Source organism: Schistocerca cancellata, chromosome 1 (assembly GCF_023864275.1).
Source record: "Schistocerca cancellata isolate TAMUIC-IGC-003103 chromosome 1, iqSchCanc2.1, whole genome shotgun sequence".
Lineage (NCBI taxonomy): Eukaryota > Metazoa > Arthropoda > Insecta > Orthoptera > Acrididae > Schistocerca > Schistocerca cancellata.
Window position 1 is genome coordinate 1,191,869,927 of NC_064626.1, and position 22,628 is coordinate 1,191,892,554.

The 22,628-nt window shown below is 40.1% G+C and overlaps 2 protein-coding genes across 8 annotated transcripts in view; one reads left to right on the top strand and one right to left on the bottom strand.

Annotated features, from left to right (window-relative positions):
- The window catches only part of LOC126094478 (uncharacterized), an 81,300-nt gene extending 59,679 nt beyond the window's left edge, over positions 1-21,621 (bottom strand). Inside the window, exons 1-3 of one of the 3 annotated variants that reach the window (XM_049908881.1) lie at positions 21,485-21,621; positions 6,486-6,636; positions 4,809-5,122 (exon numbers count right to left, since the gene is read on the bottom strand). In XM_049908881.1, the coding sequence (XP_049764838.1) occupies positions 4,809-5,006 (198 nt within the window). In that variant the 5' untranslated portion in view covers positions 5,007-5,122; positions 6,486-6,636; positions 21,485-21,621. Of the gene's footprint in view, positions 1-4,808; positions 5,123-6,485; positions 6,637-21,362; positions 21,385-21,484 lie in introns of those variants that run through there. The other 2 variants (XM_049908874.1, XM_049908891.1) reach the window with 2 other exon arrangements.
- A 22-nt stretch (positions 21,622-21,643) lies between these two features.
- Positions 21,644-22,628, top strand: part of LOC126094416 (uncharacterized) — a 214,355-nt gene continuing 213,370 nt past the window's right edge. For 3 of the 5 annotated variants that reach the window (XR_007521834.1, XR_007521837.1, XM_049908794.1), the window contains exon 1: positions 21,724-21,938. The gene's annotated coding sequence lies outside the window, so the exon portion shown is untranslated. Of the gene's footprint in view, positions 21,939-22,628 lie in introns of all 5 variants that reach the window. The other 2 variants (XM_049908801.1, XM_049908809.1) reach the window with 2 other exon arrangements.

A 22,628-nucleotide genomic window follows, 5' to 3' on the forward strand; every position in this document is an offset into this window, starting at 1 on the left:
ACCAGGCCGACCACAGCAGTGGACCGGTCGGGCGACACATGAAAGCTGTTGGGCATCCCTTGGATCCCTATACCTGCCGCTCACAGTGATGCCAACTGGCAACAGCCTCAAGTTGTGTGACTGAAGATATCATAAACACGAGCTGTGAGCAAAAGGCCACCATCTCAATTCAGCATACACAGTCCCTATCTGTACTAAAGACAGTGGAAATTACACCACATAAACATGTAAGAAATTTATGACTAAACTACAAAAGCACAAAAGCAAAACTAAATAACTCACTCCTACTTAGAGACTTGCACCACAATGAACAGACAAAAGATCTTCTCTCCTGGTGTCATTTGTACGGAGGTTGACAGCTCCAAGATGAATCAGCACAAATTCACTTAGCCACTAGTTCGTATGTGATAATTTGAATCGTAAAAGATAAAAGGACTTTTCTAGTCTGTTGAGAGTATATTTAAGAGGTTCCAGAATCTTCTAGAAAAATTGCTGGTATTGTGTGCATAAAGAAACACTTCACAATTCAGGTGGGATGCCACATATCATTCTAAGAATAAACAAAGAGGACCTACCTTGAAATACAGTCAGGTAGTTACAGTATTGCAGTATTAGAATATACAAGTCCACGGAGTCTGTCAGATTCAGACATATACAGACAATCTGTGGATACTGTGCAGCAGTGAAAGCTACTGAGGAGTGTCGTTCGCCAATGAGCTGTGACGTGAGTGTCTGGTCGGGTAGATCAGCTGACGATTGGGCTTTTAACAGTCTATGAGATTTGTGCTGTGCACAGTTAGAATCTGGGATGACATCAAATAATATTTCATTAGTAGCTAGGATAAATTGCTGACCAACAAGTTTGCCTTTGATCCCAGATAGACTACGTTGTTGGATGTCTCCTGATTAATCAAACTCTTACTGAACAAATCTCACATATTGTGTATCCCTACCAAGTTAAGATCTTTATACATTAATCACATAATTCTGAACTAATGTGTCGTCCTACTCTTTTCACCACTATTCTGCTAAATAATCATATGTTTTCACCCTTGCCAGACTGACAGTGTGCCACGAACTTTTCCCCTTCAAAGTCTTTGTTGCAAACAGTGAGGCAAATCTACGTTAGTCCACTAGACAGTGGAGCAAAGCAAATAAAATCATTGGATATTCTGGCTGTGACCTAACAGAGCGCGATTGAGAGACTACATGTTACTGCTATCATAAGATCTCGAACTAGTCAAGAGGGCAACACTTGGGGATGGAGAGAGAGAGAGAGAGAGAGAGAGAGAGAGAGAGAGAGAGAGAGAGAGAGATATGCAGTTTTCATGCTCTTTGTTTACTGAAACTTAGCTGAGAAATCCCCCCATGCGACACAGATAGCCGTACCGTAGGTGCAACCACAACGGAGGGGTATTTGTTGAGAGGCCAGACAAACGTATGGTTCCTGAAGAGGGGCAGCAGCCTTTTCAGTAGTTGCAGGGGCACCAGTCTGGATGATTGACTGATCTGGCCTTGTAACATTAACCAACACGGCCTTGCTGTGCTGGTACTGCGAACGGCTGAAAGCAAGGGGAAACTACAGCAGTAATTTTTCCTGAGGGCATGCAGCTTCACTGTATGGATAAATGATGATGGCGTCCTCTTGGTAAAATATTCCAGAGGTAAAATAGTCCCCCATTCGGACCTCCGGGCAGGGACTACTCAGGAGAATGTCGTTATCAGGAGAAAGAAAACTGGCATTCTATGGATCGGAGCGTGGAATGTCAGATCCCTTAATCGGGCAGGTAGGTTAGAAAATTTAAAAAGGGAAATGGATAGGTTAGAGTTAGATATAGTGAGAATTAGCGAAGTTCGGTGGCAGGATGAACAAGACTTTTGGTCATGTGAATACAGGGTTATAAATACAAAATCAAATAGGGGTAACGCAGGAGTAGGTTTAAAAATGAATAAAAAAATAGGAGTTCGGGTAAGCTACTACAAATAACATAGTGAACGCATTATTGTGGCCAAGATAGACACGAAGCCCACGCCTACAATAGTAGTACAAGTTCATATGCCAACTAGCTCTGCAGATGACGAAGAAATTGAAGAAATGTACGATGAAATAAAAGAAATTATTCAGATAGTGAAGGGAGACGAAAATTTAATAGCCATGGGTGACTGGAATTCGACAGTAGGAAAAGGAAGAGAAGGAAACGTAGTAGGTGAATATGGATTGGGGGTAAGAAATGAAAGAGGAAGTCGCCTGGTAGAATTTTGCACATAGCACAACTAAATCATAGCTAACACTTGGTTCAAGAATCATAAAAGGAGGTTGTATACATGGAATAAGCCTGGAGATACTGACAGGTTTCAAATATTTTATATAATGGTAAGACAGAGATTTAGGAACCAGGTTTTAAATTGTAAGACATTTCCAGGGGCAGATGTGGATGCTGACCACAATCTATTGGTTATGAGCTGTAGATTAAAACTGAAGAAACTGCAAAAAGATGGTAATGTAAGGAGATGGGACCTGTATAAACTGACTAAACCAGAGGTTATACAAAGTTTCAGGGAGAGCATAAGGGAACAATTGATAGGAATGGCTGAAAGAAATACAGTAGAAGAAGAATGGGTAGCTTTGAGAGATGAAATAATGAAGGTAACAGAGGATCAAGTAGGTAAAAAAGACGAGGGCTAGTAGAAATCCTTGGGTAACAGAAGAGATATTGAATTTAGTTGATCAAAGGAGAAAATATAAAAATGCAGTAAATGAAGCAGGCAAAAAGGAATACAAACGTCTCAAAAATGAGATCGACAGGAAGTGCAAAATGGCTAAGCAGGGATGGCTAGAGGACAAATGTAAGGATGTAGAGGCTTATCTCACTAGGGGTAAGATAGATACCGCCTACAGGAAAATTAAAGAGACCTTTGGAGAAAAGAGAACCAATTGTACACATATCAAGAGCTCAGATGGAAACCCAGTTCTAAGCAAAGAAGGGAAAGCAGAAATGGGGAAGGAGTATATAGATGGTCTACACAAGGGAGATGTACTTGAGGACAATATTATGGAAATGGAAGAGGATGTAGATGAAGATGAAATGGGAGATACGATACTGCGTGAAGAGTTTGACAGAGCACTGAAAGACCTAAGTTGTCAACAAGACCCCAGGAGTAGACAACATTCCATTAGAACTACTGATGGCCTTCGGAGAGCCAGTCCTGACAAAACTCTACCATCTGGTGAGCAAGATGTATGAGACAGGCGAAATACCCTCAGACTTCAAGAAGACTATAATAATTCAAATCCTAAAGAAAGCAGGTGTTGACAGATGTGAAAATTACCGAACTATCAGTTTAATAACTCACAGCTGCAAAATACTAACATGAATTCTTTACAGACAAATGGAAAAACTGGTAGAAGCCGACCTCGGGGACGATCAGTTTGGATTCCGTAGAAATATTGGAACACATGGGGCAATACTGACCTTACAACTTATCTTAGAAGAAAGATTAAGGAAAGGCAAACCTATGTTTCTAGCATTTGTAGACTTAGAGAAAGCTTTTGACAATGTTGACTGGAATACTCTCTTTCAAATTCTAAAGCTAGCAGGAGTAAAATCCAGGGAGCGAAAGGCTATTTACAATTTGTACAGAAACCAGATGGCAGTTATAAGAGGCGAGGGGCATGAGAGGGAAGCAGTGGTTGGGAAGGAAGTGAGACAGGGTTGTAGCCTCTCCCCGATGTTATTCAATCTGTATATTGAGTAAGCAGAAAAGGAAACGAAAGAAAAATTCGGAGTAGGTATTAAAATCCATGGAGAAGAAATAAAAACTTTAAGGTTCGCCGATGACATTGTAATTCTGTCAGAGACAGCAAAGGACTTGGAAGAGCAGTTGAACGGGATGGATAGTGTCTTGAAATGAGTATATAAGATGAACATCAACAAAAGCAAAACGAGGATAATGGAATGTAGTCGAATTACGTCGGGTGATGCTGAGGGACTTAGATTAGGAAATGAGACACTTAAAGTAGTAAACGAGTTTTGCTATTTGGGGAGCAAAGTAACTGATGATTGTCGAAGTAGAGAGGATATAAAATGTAGACTGGCAATGGGAAGGAAACAGTTTCTGAAGAAGAGAAATTTGTTAACATCGAGTATAGATTTAAATGTCAGGAAGTCGTTTCTGAAAGTATTTGTATGGAGTGTAGCCATGGAAGTAAAACATGGACGATAAATAGTTTGGACAAGAAGAGAATAGAAGCCTTTGAAATATGATACTACAGAAGAATGCTGAAGATTAGATGGGTAGATCACGTAACTAATGAGGAAGTATTGAATAGGATTGGGGAGAAGAGGAGTTTGTGGCACAACTTGACAAGAAGAAGGGATCAGTTGGTAGGACATGTTCTGAGGCATCAGGGGATCACCAATTTAGTATTGGAGGGCAGCGTGGAGGGTAAAAATCGTAGAGGGAGACCTAGAGATGAATACACTAAACAGATTCAGAAGGATGTAGGCTGCAGTACGTACTGGGAGATGAAGAAGCTTGCACAAGATAGAGTAGCATGGAGAGCTGCATCAAACCAGTCTCAGGACTGAAGACCACAACAACAACAACAACAACAACAACAGCTGAGAAATTTGGAAATCAATACATTTAAAAATATAAATGCTGAAAGTAAAATGTTCTTTTATTCTTTCGCACCTGGGTTTTCCAGAATGTTACAATTAAATCTACACGTTACTGATGTATAAGTTATGTAAATATGACATTGTAACATTTTGCGTAATTTTTAAATGCCACAAATTCAAACTCACCTTTAGATCACCGTTCCCTGTCATTCCACAGATACGTATATTCCCACACGAATCTGGAAAACCATTAACATCCAACTTTTTTCCTCTGCTCCACTTTGGATAGTGTGAGGTCAGTGGTGGCAGGACGGTACTATTATGTGATGAGTGTTTGGCATTCTCTGGTAAAACTGTCAATGATGGTAAATCTGATGCACTCATTATCAGGCTGTTTACGTATTACAAAATTCCATTCTCAACGATTACAAATTAATGTGCTTGATTTACTCAGACTGTGCAGCAACTATTACAGTCCTTTGTATAACTTCAAATATGACCTGGAAAGTTAAGAAAAATATTTCTTTATCCCGTAACTCATTCAATGTCAAGTAAAAATTGTCACTATACTGTTAGTATTCATCAAAGAATCACAAATAATATATATTTTGAGTAGCACAGTGAAAATCTCTAGCTGGCTGTCAGCATATACTGCCCAAGATAACTAACAAAAATTATTTTTGTAAGCAAATGTTTATCATAACTAAAAGAATGGACAATTTTGATCCTGCAGCTACTATGAATCAACACACAAAGAAATTAATGACATTAGATGCCAGTGGGCATTGATTTAAAGCACTGGGGAAAGCTGAAAATAGCACAGTGATCAGCACATCTGCCTAGTAAGCAGGAGACCTGGGTTTGAATCCCAGTCTGGCACTGGAAGCTAATGTCATTAACTCCTTTGTGTGCTGATATTTATAGCAAATACGTATTACACTGCAGCCACTGGAACTTATTTCTTGTAAAATGTTATATTTCAATGTAGTTCATGCTGCAGGCCCTACCAGACAACGTACAAATGCTTATCAGTAATTTTACTGGATCATAATGACGGAACAACAATGTTTTATGGTCCTTTTCAATAATAAATTTTAACATACAATGAAAAAGAATAGATGTAACTATTTTGTAAGATAAGATCAACACTCATTATTAGTCTGAACTGCAAGTAAAGTCTTCAAATCAATATTGCACCAAGTAGCCCTACAGCCTTCATAGTTTCATTGTCACAACCATTCTTCTGCTGACATTTTGATGGGTTGTTGCTTCTATTGAATAAGGTATCTTGTGATCAGCTGATGTTCTTGCTTAAAAGTGTTGATTATTATATGCTTATTTTTTGATATTGATATGCTCTCCAGGTGTTAAGCTTTCGTATTACATAGAAAATGATCTGATTATACACAAAACTGTAGGTCATCAATGTAGGAACAATTTGATTAAGTAGTGAAGAAAAGGTAAGGTGGCACACTTCCCAGTAAATTATTATAGTGTTCATATCACTGGCTCAAAGTGATGAATATTTTACTTGTGAACATATGGTAAATACTTGTTCTATTTTAAGGATGCTGTAACTAACTAAATTTTACTTTTGCTAGTACCCTTTCTGGAATGTTAGTCTATGAACATACCTAACTCCCCCCCCCCTCCCCCACCCACCTCCTCCCAGACGCCTCACCATAAATCATTGCTCTCCAATGCTTTAATGTGTCAGATTTCTCAGTAAACACAATTAAAACCAATCACAATCATGATGCCAGGCAAGAATACAATCTTATTACAACACATGAAGTCATCTCGCTTGTTAATTACTAACAATGAATGGTTCACACCTCTACTAATACAGCATTTGTACTGTACCTCAGCAAGGCCAACAACAGCATTTTTTTGATAATAAATAATTAGGGATTCAGTAAATTTTATCTCAGGGTTTCCTCTCATTAAATCACTTTCTTGGATGTCGTGGCTTTAGTTCTTAAGGAAACCTGCTATCTTTGTAGCATAACTGATCCTGAAATTTAGAGAGAAACATCAGCAAGATTAACGTAAAATTATTTGTTTAATACTGAGGAAAACATTGGATGACTCACAATGTACCATTACTGGTCATTGTTCCTGGATATTTGAAGAATTATTTGCTGTTTAGGCCACTGCAAATTACCCCAGCTGCTATTAAACAACTGGAAGATACTACAAAGGAGTGTGTTGAGCAAATTACAAAGATTCACATTCAAGAAATATCAAAGTTACTTGAAAGTACTATCCTCTCCCACAGATCCTATCTCCTCTTCAGGAACTACATATTATTACTCATCAACTTGACTGAGTGACAAATCAGTGGTAGGTATAGTTGACCTGCACAAGGGAGGCAGTTACTAAGAAGAATTCAAGGTACTGCATTCATAGTACTGACATACTGTACAACTAGTCTGAGATGCTGTCTACCACAAAAAATTGAGACAGTGTTACACACTTCACTTGTAGGCAAGGCTGCTTTGTCCTGTGCCAGGGGAAAGCATATGCAAAAGAGCAGGGTTCCATTAATTATTTGTAGTTTGAACATACACAAATAATGGCACCCTTAAGAAAATAGCAACAAGGAATGCAATGGATTGCATTGTTCAACATGTTGAAGTGGCTGTTTTGGCAGCAACCGAGGGCAAAAGTGTACTCACCTGGGCTGACTGTGTGCGAGGAGCACAGTAGCCTGTTTTAGAATAAATAACTCTCACCTAGTCCAGATAATGACAGCTGCAAGAGAACCCAAAGTATAAAACATAAATTATAAGGTAAAGGTACTATAATGACAAATATTTTTAAAGCAAACTTTACGACGAGCTCTGTCAAAAAAAAAAAAAAAAAAAAAAAAAAAAAAAAAAAAAAAAAAAAAAAAAAAAAAAAAACAATAAAATTGATAAGATATTCATTCCTTGTGGGACAAATCAATTTATTTTGTGCATGTTAAAAATTATATCTAATTGTATATGTTATTTTTAGTGATTACCACTTTGCAGTAATAGACTATGACAGTGTAAGTAAACACTGTGTCAAGGACAATGCTCCAATTAGTTACTGTACATTTCTTCCAGGAGGAAGAAACACTTTCTTCTAGTTACATCAGGCAAAGCAACACTGCTCTGCTCAAATTGTTTAAGAACTTGTTGGTGGCCCAGGGAATTCATTTCTTTTCTCTGGTCTACATTTATTAATTACATAGGTCCAATTTCCCAAGAACCATGGACCTTCCTGTGGTGGAGAGACTTGCATGCCTCGAACGATACAGATGGTTGTGCCATAGGTACAACCACAATGGACGGGTATCTGTTGACATCAGATTAGATTTATTGAGAGGCAGACAAATGTGCAGTTCCTGAAGAGGGGCAGCAGTCTTTTCAGTAGTTGCAGGGGCAACAGTCTGGATGATTGATCTGGCTTTGTAACATCAACCAACATGGCCTTGCTGTGATGGTCTGTGAATAGCTGAAAGTGAGAGGAAACTAAAGCCTTTATTTTTCCCCGGGGGCATGCAGCTCTACTGATTGGTTCAATGATAAAACAGCCCCCTTTCAGACCTACAGGTGGCAACTATTCATGAGGATGCCATCATCAAGAAAAACCGAAGTGATGATCTCTGTGTTGGAGCATGGAATGTTAGATCACTTAATTGGGCAAGCAGGCTAGAAAAGTGGAAATGGATGGGTTGAAGTTAGATGTAATGGGGATTAGTGAAGTCTAGTGGCAGGATTAACATGAATTCTGGTCAGGTGACTAATGATTATAAATACAAAATCAAATATAGGTAATGCAGGAGTAGGTTTAGTAATTAATGAATAGGAAACAGGAATGTAGGTAAGCTACTGTGAACAGCATCATGAATACATTATCATAACCGAGGTAGACGTGAAGCCAGCAGTACAAGTTTATATGCTCTCTCGCTTTGCAGATTAAGAGATTGAAAAAATGTAGGATAAGGTAAAAGAAATCATTCGGATAGTTAAGGAATAGCATGTACGATAAGGTAAAAGAAATCATTCAGATAGTTAACGAAGAGCAAACTTTAACTGTGATGGCATACTGGAATTTGGTAGTAGGAAGAGGAGGAAAAATAGTAGGTGAGTACGGACTGGGGCAGGGGTGGGAGTTGGAGGGCAGGGCTTGGGGGGAGTTGGGGGAGTGGGGGGGGGGAGGGGGGGTGGGGGCAGGAATGAAATAAGATACCGACTGATAGAATTTTGTATATAGCATAATTTAATCATTGCTAACACTTGGTTTAAGAGTAATGAAAGGAGGCTGCATATGTGGCAAAGGCCTGGAGACCATGGAAGGTTTCAGACTAATTACAAAATGGTAAGACAGATTTACCAGATGTAAACAGTAATGAAATTCTAAACTCAGATGGAATGTATACCGCTAAGACAGGCTAGACAGTGAAGGGGGAGGCGTGTTTATAGCGGTAAAAAGTGCAATAGTATCAAAGGAAATTGATGGAGATCCGAAATGTGAAATAATTTGACAGAAGGTCACGGTTATAGCAGGCTGAAACATGGTAATTGGGTGTCTCTATAGGCCCCCTAACTCAGCAGATGTTGTGGCAGAACATCTGAAGAAAAATTTGGAAAATATTTCGAGTAGATTTCCCGACCATGTTATAGTTTTGGGTGGAGATTTTAATTTACCGGATATAGACTGGGAGACTCAAACGTTTACAATGGGTGGCAGGGACAAAGAATCCAGTGAAATTTTTTGAAGTACATTATCTGAAAACTACCTTCAGCAGTTAACAGAGAACCAACTTGTGGCAATAACATATTAGACCTTCTGGTGACAAACAGAACCGAACTATTTGAAACAGTTAACGCAGAACAGGGAATCAGCGATCATAAAGCAGTTACAGCATCGGTGATTTCAGCCGTAAATAAAAATATTAAAAACTGTAGGAAGATTTTTCTGTTTAGTAAAAGTGACAAAAAGCAGATTTCAGAGTACTTGGCGGCTCAACACAAAAGTTTTATCTCAAGCACAGATAGTGTTGAGGATCAGTGGTCAAAGTTCAAAACCATCATACAATACATATTAGAAGAGTATGTGCCAAGCAAGATCGTAAGAGATGGAAAAGAGTCACCATGGTACAACAACCGAGTTAGAAAATTGCTACAGAAGCAAAGGGAACTTCACAGCAAACATAAACATAGCCAAAGCCTTGCAGACAAACAAAAACATGTGAGTGGCTGTTAGTAAATAAATACTTGGGGTTGTGCTAGTGTTGTGGAAACCAGTTATTTTGATGTGTATTTAGCTATTGCTTAGCTATTCATGTACTCACGTTTGTTGGGTGGTGTGTGGCTGCTTTTTACACAGAAACACAAAACGTTTTGCACTTTGTTTCTGATCCAGAATATTATGCTATCTTGCTGTTCGCGCGCATCGTGGGAGTGTTTCTGATTCAGAATATTACGCTATCTTGCTGTTCGCGCGCGTCGTGAGAGGCGAATCGCAAGTGGCGAGAAAGGCTATGAAAAACTGTAGTGCAAATTATGATGACTTCTGTTCATTATTTATGTCTCTGTGTGTGATGGGGAAGTTCTTCTTTTGCATGTGTGTGCTTTCTATTCTATGTCCTTGGTCAGCTCTCTCAGAGCGGTAAAGAGTAAGTTGTTGCAGAGTGTTGTGTCTTCATTTATTGAGACTGAATACATCATAGGACAACATGAAAAAACTAACACTCAAGATTTCAACCCAGGCCTAACAAGAGAACTAGTGACAGAGGAAATAACAGAAATCATCAGAAAGAACAAACCATCCATAAACACAAATAAAAAAAACATCTGATGAGAAAACCATAAACAGTATACACAGAAAACTAAAACAACACAATGCTCTCATCACCAAGGCAGGCAAAGGGAATGCTCTAGTCTTAATGAAAGAGGCAGAATACATTGAGAAAACAGAAAAATTTCTGGCAGAGAATAAAATAAGCAAGCTAACCAGTGACCCTACACAAAGATACAAAAGAAATGTAAAGACTCTCTTTAAAAACATCACACACACCTTGACACAGAACCAGACAAAAAGAATGACACAAAAGAACCCTAAAGCTCCACTCTTAACAAGCCTACCAAAAGTCCACGAACCCCTCCTCCCAGTCAGGCCAGTGGTTGACTTCAGAAAAGCCCCTTCTTTCTTACTAGGGAGACACATGCACACATTCCTACAGAAGACATACACGTACGCAAACAACAGAAGCATCAAAAACACAGGAGACACGATAGAGAAAATTAGGAATGCATCTTTTGACATAACATCCATGTACACAAACATACCCACAGAAGAAACTATAAACATTATAGAACAACAGCTAAAATGCAAGAAATTCCCAGATGTACATATAAATAAAATCTCGTCCATCCTTAGGCTACTCACAGAACAAAACTACTTCACTTTCAACAACTACTTCTACTTGCAGCAAGCGGGACTTCCCATGGGGTCCCGCATCAGTGTAAACTTAGCCAACATTTTCTTGGACTATATAGAGAACACAATATTCAATAACATTGTAAAACAAGGAGGGTACAAAATAATCTACTGGTACCAATATGTGGATGACATAATCTGTTTTGTAAATGAAACACATAGCAGGATAGAAGAGCTCCATAGTAACATCAACACAGTACACCCACAAATCCACTTCACAATGCAAATGGAAAACAACAAGAAACTAAATTTCTTGGATCTTACAATCACAACAAACAACCACCAACATGAATTCTCCATCTACAGAAAACCCACATCCACAAGCACTGTTATCCACAGCTCATCCAACCACCCAACAGTGCATAAATATGCCAGTTTCACACACATGCTCCACAGAATAAACAGAACACCTCTTAAACTAGGAAACTACACACAGGAACTAAACATAATCAAACAAATTGCTCTTGAAAACGACTACAAAATAGACATCATAAACAAACTCAACAGGGTAAAACGGAAACATGCACACACAGACAACACAGCAGACCACACCACTTCAGAAAAAAGAGAGAGATGGTACACACTAACATACAATAACAAAATATCACTTAGAATAGGAAACATCTTAAAAAAGTAAGGGATCCCAATAACATTCAGAATAAACAATATAGTTCAGAAAAGACTAAGACCAGTCAGAAAAACCTCAGACATAAGAAGTGACAGCACACATTCAACTTTTGCAGAACATCTAATGAACAAAAACCATAACCCCACTAATATCGAAAATGATCTACGCATTCTGAGAAACAGCAACAGTCTATACCGACAACTAACAATAGAAGAAAATTACGACATACAAAAGGCTATAGTCGAAGGGAAAAATGTAATAAATGAAAACTCAACACCCTGCAACAACACACTCTTTACCGCTCTGAGAGAACTGACCAAGGACATAGAACAGAAAGCACACACACGCAAAAGATCAACTTCCCCATCACACACAGACATAAATAATGAACAGAAGTTGTCGTAATTCGCGCTACAGTTTTTCATAGCCTTCTCGCAACTTGCAATAACGCCTCTCGCGACACACGCAAACAGCAAGATGGTGTAATATTCTGGATCAGAAACAAAGTGCAAAAATTTGCTTTTTCTGTGAAAAAAGCAGCCACACACCGTCCAACGAACGTGAGTATACAAATAGCTAAGCAACAGCTAAATAAACACCAAAATAACTGGTTTCCACAACACTAGCACAACCCCAAATATATACTGCTGACATATGTTCACCTTTGAGTATTTGTTTACTAACAGCCACTCACATGGTTGCAGATGACATGATGTTCGTTACGTAAAAACACAGCAACAGAAAAAAAATAAGAGCACAGAAAATGTGTCACAAACAGCGCCAGTAATTGCTTAAAACATGCTGTAGCATACCAAAAATAAGGTAGTATGAAAGTATCAATATAAAACTATATTTCAAAAGACGATTTGTGAAAATGTAATACAAGGAGGGTTTTACTGTGTTTGTACAACCATACCATTTTCTGCATGTTTTAGATTAAAAAAAAACCACTTATGATGGTGATATTAGTCGCCAAAACTAGTTTGGGATAATAAAGAAATAAATGAATAACAAGGTGTTTTGCATCAAGGTGGACTCAATTTGTGATATTACTGTTTAACGTGTAGTCATTTGTAACTTCTCTCTTTATCTTAGTGTTCTACATTTCTGACATGAGCGCATATGACCCTAGTTGTTTTTGCACCCTAAAGCAAAACAAACAAACCAGTCAAAAGACTGATGATGAAAATAAAGGTCCAACCTAGACCACATGAATGCAAAATGACCATCTGATTGGCTCAATTTGCCTAGGCTGGAAGAAGTGTGTAATGTTTAAATTTTGATCTCCTGATGGCAAGAGAGAAGCTCGTCTATGTCGCTGGTAGAGATTTAATAACCCGGAGCTTGTTCACATCAAGTGAGGACTAGTGGTGATACCAAAGTGACACCACCTGCTGATGACAGCAACAGAGAGATCATCAGAGGGAATGGAAGAACATGCAGGCAGAGGTACGAGGACTGCAGCCTTGGCTGCAGCATCAGTAGGCTCGTTTCCTGTCAGACCGATATGACCAGGAACCCACAAAAACATCACAGATGCTTCATCAGGGGTGAGCAAGTGATAGCTTTCCTGTACCCGGTGCACTACGGGATGGACAGTGTACAGCACACAAAGGCTTTGAACGGCAGTAAGAGAGATGAAGCAGGTAATGCAATTGAAAAGCCTAGGTCTCCGGATGCGGTGCATGGCCTGATACAGGGTGAAGAGCTCTGCTGCAAATACTGAGCAGTGTTCTGGAAGCCGATACTGAAAAACATTGGTGCCGATGACGCAGGCACACCTGACTTCACAGACAGTCCAAGAGCCATCAGTGTGCACGAAGATCCTATCGCGAAGTTCCATGCAAAGGTCATGAAACTTATAGTGATACGAGGCTGGAGTAGTGTCCTTAGAAAGCGAATGAAGGCTGAGGTGAACATGGGCCACCTCACGAAGCAAGGTGGTGAAGAGGCCACACCCACCGGCGAAGTGGCAGGTAGCATGAAGTTATTCTGCCAGTGCAAGAGTTGAAAGCGAATTCCAGGAAGTAACAGGGAAGATGGACGTGTCCCATACTGGCAATCAAAGGAGTCATCAAAGAAGGAGGCATAAGATGGGTGGCCATGATTGGCAGACATACAACATGCATATCTGCTGAGGAGAAAGTCACGGAAATAGGACAATGGTAGTTCGGCAGCTTCTGCATACAGATTCTCAACTGGGCTAGTTTAAAAGGCGCCAGTGGCCAAACGGACGCCATGATGGTAAATAGTTTTAGACAGCATAAGAGGGACGGACATGCAGATATATAAATGAAACACCCGTAATCCAGTTTCTAACGTATAAGGGACCATTACAAACAGAGGATGGTGGTATGATTGCTCCTCAGGAAGTACTGTTGAGGATACATAGAGTACTCAGGGACCGCATATATCGGGCTGTCATCCCCGGAATTTCACAGTTTCAACAAACAGAAGAGCAACAGGACCAAGATGTAAGGATGGTGGAAGAATCCATTTGTGCTGCCAGAAATTCAAGAAAAGGTTTTTTCAGTGGAAAAACGAAAGCTTTCTTGATGCTCCATGAGTGAAGATGATCAAGACATTGCTGAAGACACCACTCAATGAGAGGCGTCCATGGAGAACTGCAACATACTGCAAAATCATCAACGAAAAGGGAGCCGGAGATGCCCGGCAGGATACAGGCCATTATAAGGTAATGACAGTAGCAAACAAGACAATGCTCAGGATGGAACCCTGAGACACACTGTTCTCTTGGATAAACATGTCCGACAAGGTAGAACCCACATGTACCTTGAAAATTCTCTTTCTTAAAGATTCCTGAAGGAAATAGGGCTTGCGGCCTTGGAAGCCACAGATGAAGAGAGTACAGAGGATAACAGTTCTCCAGCAGGTGTCATAGGCTTTCTCCAAATTGAAAAACATGGCCACAGCCTGGGATTTCCACAGAAAACCATTCACGACATGAGTGTACAAAGTGACAAGATTGTCAACTGTAGAATGGCAAGCTCAAAATCCCCACTGTGCTGGCTAGTAAACTGAGAGACTCGAGACACCATACCAGCCGAGCATGAATCATACATTCCATCACCTTGCAATCACAGCTGCTGAGAGAAATGGGGTGGTAGCTAGAAAGAAGGTGTTTGTCCTTACCGGACTTAGATATGGGTATGACAGTTGCCTCACGCCAGTGTCTGGGAAACATGCCTTCTGCCCAGATGTGGTTGTACATGTGAAGTAGAAAGTGCTTCTCCACAAGAAAAGGTGCTGCAACATCTGAATGTGAATGTGAATTTCGTCTGGTCCTGGAGCGGAGGATTGGGATGAAGTGAGAGAATGATTGAGACTCCACATAGTAAAGATGGCATTGTAGCACTAAAGATTCTCAGAAGAGAAGGGTATTGCCCAAGCCAGCTCCACTCGTTTCTGATGGAGGAAGGCAGGTGGTAGTGAGAAGAGCTCGAAATATCCACAAAACGGCGACCCAAGGTGTTGGAGATAGCAATAGGGTCCACTATAACATCGTCTGCTACTGTCAGACCGGAAATTGGGGAATGGTACTTGGTCCCAGAGAGCCATCACAGGTTGGCCCACATAACAGACGAGGGAGTGGAACTATTGAAAGAACTAGTAAACGAAATCTAGCTGGCTTTTTTGCTACCCCAAAGAATGTGAAAACTCTGTGCTTGCAACTGTTTATAATGAATGCTGTTTGTCATGTAGGATGACAGTTAAAAACGCTGAGAGCATGTCTCCGCGCATGAGTTGCGCCATGGCATGCTTCAGTCCACCAAGGAACCAAGACACGGCATGGTAAGGAGGAAGTGCGAGCAATGAAATGTACTGCGGAGATAAGGATAATGTTTGTAAGATATTCTACTTGGTCATCACAACTGGGGAAATGTTGTTTGTCGAAGCTCGCGGGGGAGGAGTAGAGCCTATAGTTGGACCTTAATAAGCTGCCATTTGGATGTGTACATAGGTGGGGTAGGAGTCAGCAAATGGATAGCACATTGGAAACAGTCGCTCTGATGTGTGTCAGAGGGAACGGACCACTCGAGACAATGGGCAAGCTGGGCAGTGTAGAAGGGTAGGTCTAAATGGGAACAGGTGTGCGTGGAGTCTGAAAGGAATGTGGGTGCTCCTGTGTTAAGACATAGGAGGCTAAGTTGACTGAGGTCAGTCAAAAGGGCACTTCACAGACAGGTTCTAGGAGAACAACAAAGGGGATGGTGTGAATTTAAGTCACCGAATAACAGAAAGGGGTGAGGTAGCTGCCCTTTAGCTGGCAGAAGTCTGTCCTGGTGACACTGGATGTTGGAGGGATGTAAACAGTACAAAGAAACAAAGTGAGGAAGGGAAATGCAGACTGCAGCAGCTTGAAGCTGGGTAGTCAGGGAGATGATTTGACTATGAACATCATCCTGGATGAGCAGCACGACTCCTCCACAAGATGGAATGCCAACCTCAGGAGGAAGATCAAAGTGGACCAGGAAGAAATGCGAGAGCTCAAAGTGGTTGCGAGGATGCAATTTTGTTTCCTGGAGGCAGAGAACAAGCGGACACTGTGATTCTAAGAGCAGCCGTAAATTCTCTTTCTTTGATCGAAGGCCACAAACGTTCCATTGAAGGATAGCCATAATGAGGAAAGGGGAGGAGGGAAAAAATGAAGGGGTGTCACCTCAGCAGCTGCCGAGTGCCAGCCTTCAAAGACTCACTGCTGCAGGATGCAGATACTGTGGATCGTGCTCCATGACATCTACAGAGGCATCTGCATTCTACTTTTGTTGGTCTTTGAAATCCAGTCAGAAAAACGGGCAGCGGGATGCACTGGTGACACGGAGGTCAGCCAGGCTAGAGTATCATGTGGTGACACTGTCAAAGAACATCTCCGATTTGGCAAAGGAGATGACTGGTTGCCTTTGTTTGATTTCTTGGAGCCTTTCCGATTGGCAAAGGAAGACTGAGATTTTTATTGGATGGAGGGATGTAAGAAGTTTTCATAGGAGTATTCCTTCTGTCCTTTCCGACCTGCCAGTTGCGCAGCAGGTGACTTCGCCCTGTGAGGCAAAAGTTTGGTGGCTTGATGCACAGCTGCAGGAGGAGACAGGGATGCTACCGTGCCACTGGGTGATTTTACAACTTCGGTGCTGAATTTGAGGTTGCATGGCTGTGTGCCCAAGTCCTTCGTGGAGTGAGATGTTGGAAGAACAGTACTATAAGTGCCGGATGGTAGAACACAGTGTTTCTAACTAGACATCAACTTGCGAATGAGCAGGTAAGGCACTTTTTCTTTCACCTGGATCTCTTGGACAACCCACTCATCGAGATACACGGGACAATCTCGGGAGGCGGCGGCATGGTCACCATTGCAATTACACAGTGAGGAGAAGGAGGTAGACAATTGCCCTTGTCAGCATCCCTACCACTGGTTACACATTTGTCGGTTGTCAACAAGACATTTGAGAGTAGTTGAAATGATGACAGTGGTTAACAGCGCATCAGACTTGGAATGTATAGTCAAACTAGGATAACTTCATAGCTTGCTTTGATCTTTGATGGAAGCACCACTCTATCAAAAGTGAGCAAAAGAGTAAAAGTGGGCACTAAGGAGGCATCTACCTTTTTCATCACGCAATGGACTGCAATGATACCCTGATCAGAGAAGTACATCTGGATTTTTGTACTCAGTCAGACTGTTGAGTAGTCTTGTGTAAATAACACCACAAGAAGAATTCAGCATTTGATGGGCTGTGAAGGAGCGAAGCTGCAAGCAGTTGTACTTGAGAATCAGAAGAATCTCCAACAAAAACTGCCACTGTGTACACAAGAACAGGATTTCACAGGGCCTGCAACTGCATCAACACCTTTCTGAATACAATACCGATTTGCCTAAGGAAAAGACTCTCAGTCTTCAGGACATGAAACCATGAGGAACCATGGTCCAGCTGGGAGGGTTTTTGAATCTATGTCCTCATTCTGTTTATGTTTACCAGACACTGACTGTGGATGATTGGCTCATTGCAAGAAAATCCCCTGATTGCCAGAATCTCTGAAGGTGCACTCCTTCCAACTGGCGGCCCTCCCTCAGAAGGTGGCACACATGCCTTGGTCATTGTTCACATCTCCTGAACACCTGACAGATGGAGCACTTTGGGAATGTAGCAGCTCACGCAATCACCCCTCCCTGGGCCTGGCCTGTACTGGAGGGTACATGCAAACCGTACCTGTTGACCCAGGGCCGGGAATTACTTGTTACTCGGAGACCTATTATGCATCAGATGCATGGGCTGGCCTTCCGGAGCGCACAGGGAGGAAGAAGGAAAAGAGAAACTTCAAATGTCAAAGCGGAGGAAGGATAGGAGAAGGGGAACTTAAATGTGATTCGCAGAGTGCCCATGTAGATGTAAATGAAAGAAAAAAAAGAACGGGAACGAAAAACAGTGGAGAGACTGTTCTTGTGTCGGCGACTACTGAAAATGCGGAACACATTCCCAAGAACATCCCAGATATGTTTGCCAAGGGAAGGGGGGGGGGGGGGGGGGGAGATAGCAAGAGGATACACAAGCAGCATGGAAGGGAAAAGATGCTGCAAGGCCAAGGACCTGTGGTAGCCAGGCATCAACCCGTCAAAGAGTGGCGAGCCCCCTGGGGGACAGAATTGCAGTAAATGCACTCCAAACAATATCTTGCTTCTTACTTTTGAAGAAGTATGAACTGGATCATTATGAAGACATTCATACTATTATATTTCTCAATGGGCCACAACTGATTGAACAAAAATGATTAAGAGTACTTTGTTCACGATTTTACTGATGCTTTATAAAACAAGATCCAAAAACTACTTATCTGAGTACAAATAAAAAAATAAATTAATAAAATCATAAATCATAAACTGCTCGTCTTGCACACTGTCTATCTTATGTAATATATTATAGTAGTAATTTCTTAAGACTTTTAACACACTGTCACCAGTGTTCACAAAATTCAGGAAACGAATGATAATTTGTTACGGGGAAAATTCCTGCATTTAGATGTGGTACACTATTTCAGTGATGGTTGTGTTGGACAAAATAAAAATAAGTTCAACTTTATGAACCTACACATTCATGACGACGAATTTAAGTTTGGCGCACAGTGGTCCTTATTTGTCATAAGTTATGGAAAAAAACAGAATGTGTCAGTGTAAGTGGGACTGTAAAGACTGTTAGACGAACCTAATAACAACAACAACAAATGTATTTTGATTTCCATAAAACATTTAAAAAGTCAACTCCCACCTTGCCAGCAACAGCACAGTATGTTTATCTAGTTAAATTCTTTAAAAACCATTCAAAGGTGTTCGAATGCTCCATGGTATGAGAAATTTCCTTAACTTCAAACCGCTTGATTTTACCCATAGCACTGCAGCAATGAGGCTCAGTTCTGATAAGAAACCTTGTTTGACATTCAACTTACACAACAGCTGCCAATGTTTTGTGACACTTTAAAAAGACCTACACCCTGACTGATACTGTCTATATGAACGATTAAATGGTGTCTGGATTGCATAAAGGAGGAGATGTTTATCTAAGATTCCTTCATCCTAACGGTCCCTCACCATTTTTTTTTTCTTTTTTTGACCAAATTCTGAAGAGTCAGTGTGTCTCTTCTTCACACTTTCCATAGCTGATTCTCCATGCACACGAGGAAGAATGAATCAATTTTCAAAGGACAGAATAAACTTGGGAAAAAGGCACAAATGCAATCCATGTTTTAAGAAAACTGGATTACAGGCTTTCTTGAAGGTAAGAAAAATGAAATTATGTTTATACACTTATAGTACAAATTCATTACATAGGCCTACATATTAAAATCAAACATCTACATCTGTACTTTGCAAACCATCTTGGGATGCACGACAGGCGGTACAACTGTTCGCAATGTTAAATGACAGCAATTTGGGATATTTCATTAGTAATAATTATTAAAGATTGTTATTCCAAAGAACATACACCATGTAATATTTTATCAACTAGAAATTTTTTACACATTTCTTTGTTAGTGTAATAATTTCTTTAACTGTAAATTGACAATTTGTGTCTAATTTTTAACATATACAAAATAAAAAATTGATCTGTCCCACAAAGAAAGAACATGCAATCAATTTTATTATTTTTCTAGACAGCTCTCATCCTACGGTTTGCTTAAAAAATATGTGTTGTTTATGTTTTATTGAAGTGATACTTTTTGTTGTTGAAAATAGTGAAATTTGTAGAAATTTTATATAAAATACTCCCATACTCATTCGCACATGTGAAACACTTCAGAGTGACTTCATGATTTTGACTGAAGATAAACAAAGCATAGGCCTACTTTGTGTGTAATAAAAAAGCAAATTCGTTGAAATATGGAGTGGCTGTAAAATTAAAACAAAATGAGCAAGAGGTAAAATTATTCAGCATTATATCTAAAACGTGTCTGATCGAGATCGAAGATATTTTTCCTCAGTTGAATTGAAATGCAATGACCCAACCCACATTCGCTGGCTTCACTAATGCTATCACATTGTCTCCTTCCAACATAACCTAATCTTCGGGCTGTAGACTACTGCACACTAGTTTGGCACCACAACCAAGGTTTCAGGGACGGGATGCCACATTATCAGACAGTATCCCAAATATAAATTGTCAGCAGCAGACACTAGTTGCAACCTATGGTATTAGAAAATGGCATTCACTGACTCAAACAACTAATTGCAAATAGAGCCACATTAGAAAGGTACTGCCAAGTACAGATAAAAAGAAACACTGGACAATAAAGGTTGAAATATAAGCTAACAAAATAAATAACTACCTGGTACGAATAAGAGCTGTGTAAATGCATACATACAAGTTAATGAGTGGGAAGATGACAGTAGAGATGAGTTAAAAAGAAGGAACGCAAACTACAATCCAAAAAAGTAGTATAAGCCAAGACTAGATGGATGGCAAGAAACAAGTGCATGCTGTAGACCAACACAATAACTGAAAAGTTCTGCTGTTTGGAGAAATGAATGAACATCACAGTAAGGACAGTACTGAGGTTGGAGATATTGTGTTGCAAAACTATATTCAACAAGATGTTGCAACTGACATATCTTGAGGGTTGTTAGCATGTCACTATGAAAAATGAAAAGTTAGTGTACATCTATTTGATTGTTTGTAATATGAATTATATCCTTTTTATTAATTCAGCTAATTTGCTAGAGCTAGGAAACTAATAGAAGAAGACGTGGAACGACTTTTGTACCACGAAGGCCTAACTTATCTGTGACAATTACACACTTATACTAGGCATGTATCAATTAATGATCTGTGGGGTATTCGCAGAAAACAGAAAGATTGCTCACTTACAATCTAGTTAACGCAATGTTATTTGTTAGACAACATGAAGTCGTGAGACAGGCATACTTTCTAGTGGTCTTTCATCGCGTACGTTATCTGAGAGATTTCTGGGCAATAACAGGTGGTTGTCTTGGTATGGGCTACGTTTCATGAGCGACCTCGATGGCGATGCACAGATTTCCTCTCAACAGTACCGGGCTCTGGCGAAACTAACATACGGCTGTAGCTACGACTATAAAATAAATTAAATAACATTTCATATGTACAACTTACGGTATGTCATTTACATGTATGGCTATTTATTGCGTTAAAATGGCCAAATTACATAAAAAGCTAGAACTGTTTAGAAGTCCATTACTCGACGACAGCTTGCTGCACGACATATGACTACATACCTGAGCATTATTCTAATAGTTAGCTCCATTAAACATTCAAGATTTCTTTCTCCAGTTGGGCTGTTCCTATGAATCACTTCAGCACCCCAGTGTCACCTCATTTTTTTTCACAGATGCAACATTACTCACAACATTACTCATTTAAGTTCTTTGCTAGTACTGAAAACTGTGAAAAGCATCAAAATGCAACCACAGTTGATACAACTAAACCGATGAGGTAGGTCGCTGGCCAAACAGTAACCTGCCACAGAACACCATTTGTTTTTGTTATTCTTTGGTGTGCGTAGAGAGATCTAACTGCCGCGAAATGCAAATGTGAGTTTAGGAAACTGTAACATCCAATTAATGAGGGTTAAAGCTCATAAGTTTCGTATGGACTGTGTAAACTCGAATTGAAATCAAAATGATACGCAGCCCATGAATAAATGGTAATCCGTGGTTTTTGTTTAAACAGGTAACGAAGTTTTTGTATTGTTTTCTTATCGCAGTAGCAGACAATCGGAAAGAAATAGTGTTAAAAAAGAACACATGCAGGAAGAAGCGTAAGGTTAAGCACAAGTACTAAAATAAAGGCACTCGTCTTTAAGACATGAAAATACCGTTGTTAATAATTTTGAGACTGACAGCTTTGCATTCATGTTGATAACTGCGACAGGAGAAAAACTGCATAAGTGAAAATGCGACCAGTCGATCACTGTATGATCTTTATAATAATGAACTTATTATTGGATATTTCTATCGACTTCCAATCTCACCCAGAAGATAGAGCCATTGACGATGTATGCATTCTACGTCTACATCCAAAGGCCTACTCCGCATACCGCTGTGAAATGCATGGCAGAGGACACTGCCATTGTACCATTTATTAGGGCTTCTTCCCGTCCCAATCCCGTATGGAGCGCAGGAAGAATGATTGTTTAAATGTTTGTGCTTGTTGTAATTAATCTTGCCCCCACAATCCTCATGTGAGGCATACGTATGAGGTTGTAGCATATTCCTCGATTTATAATTTACAGCTTGTTCTTGAAACGTTGGAAGTAGTCGTTGTTGCAATAGTTTGCATCAATCTTCAAGTATCTGCCAGTTCCATTTCTTCAGCATTTCTTGTGACAGTCTTTCATGGGTCAAACAGACCTGTGACCAT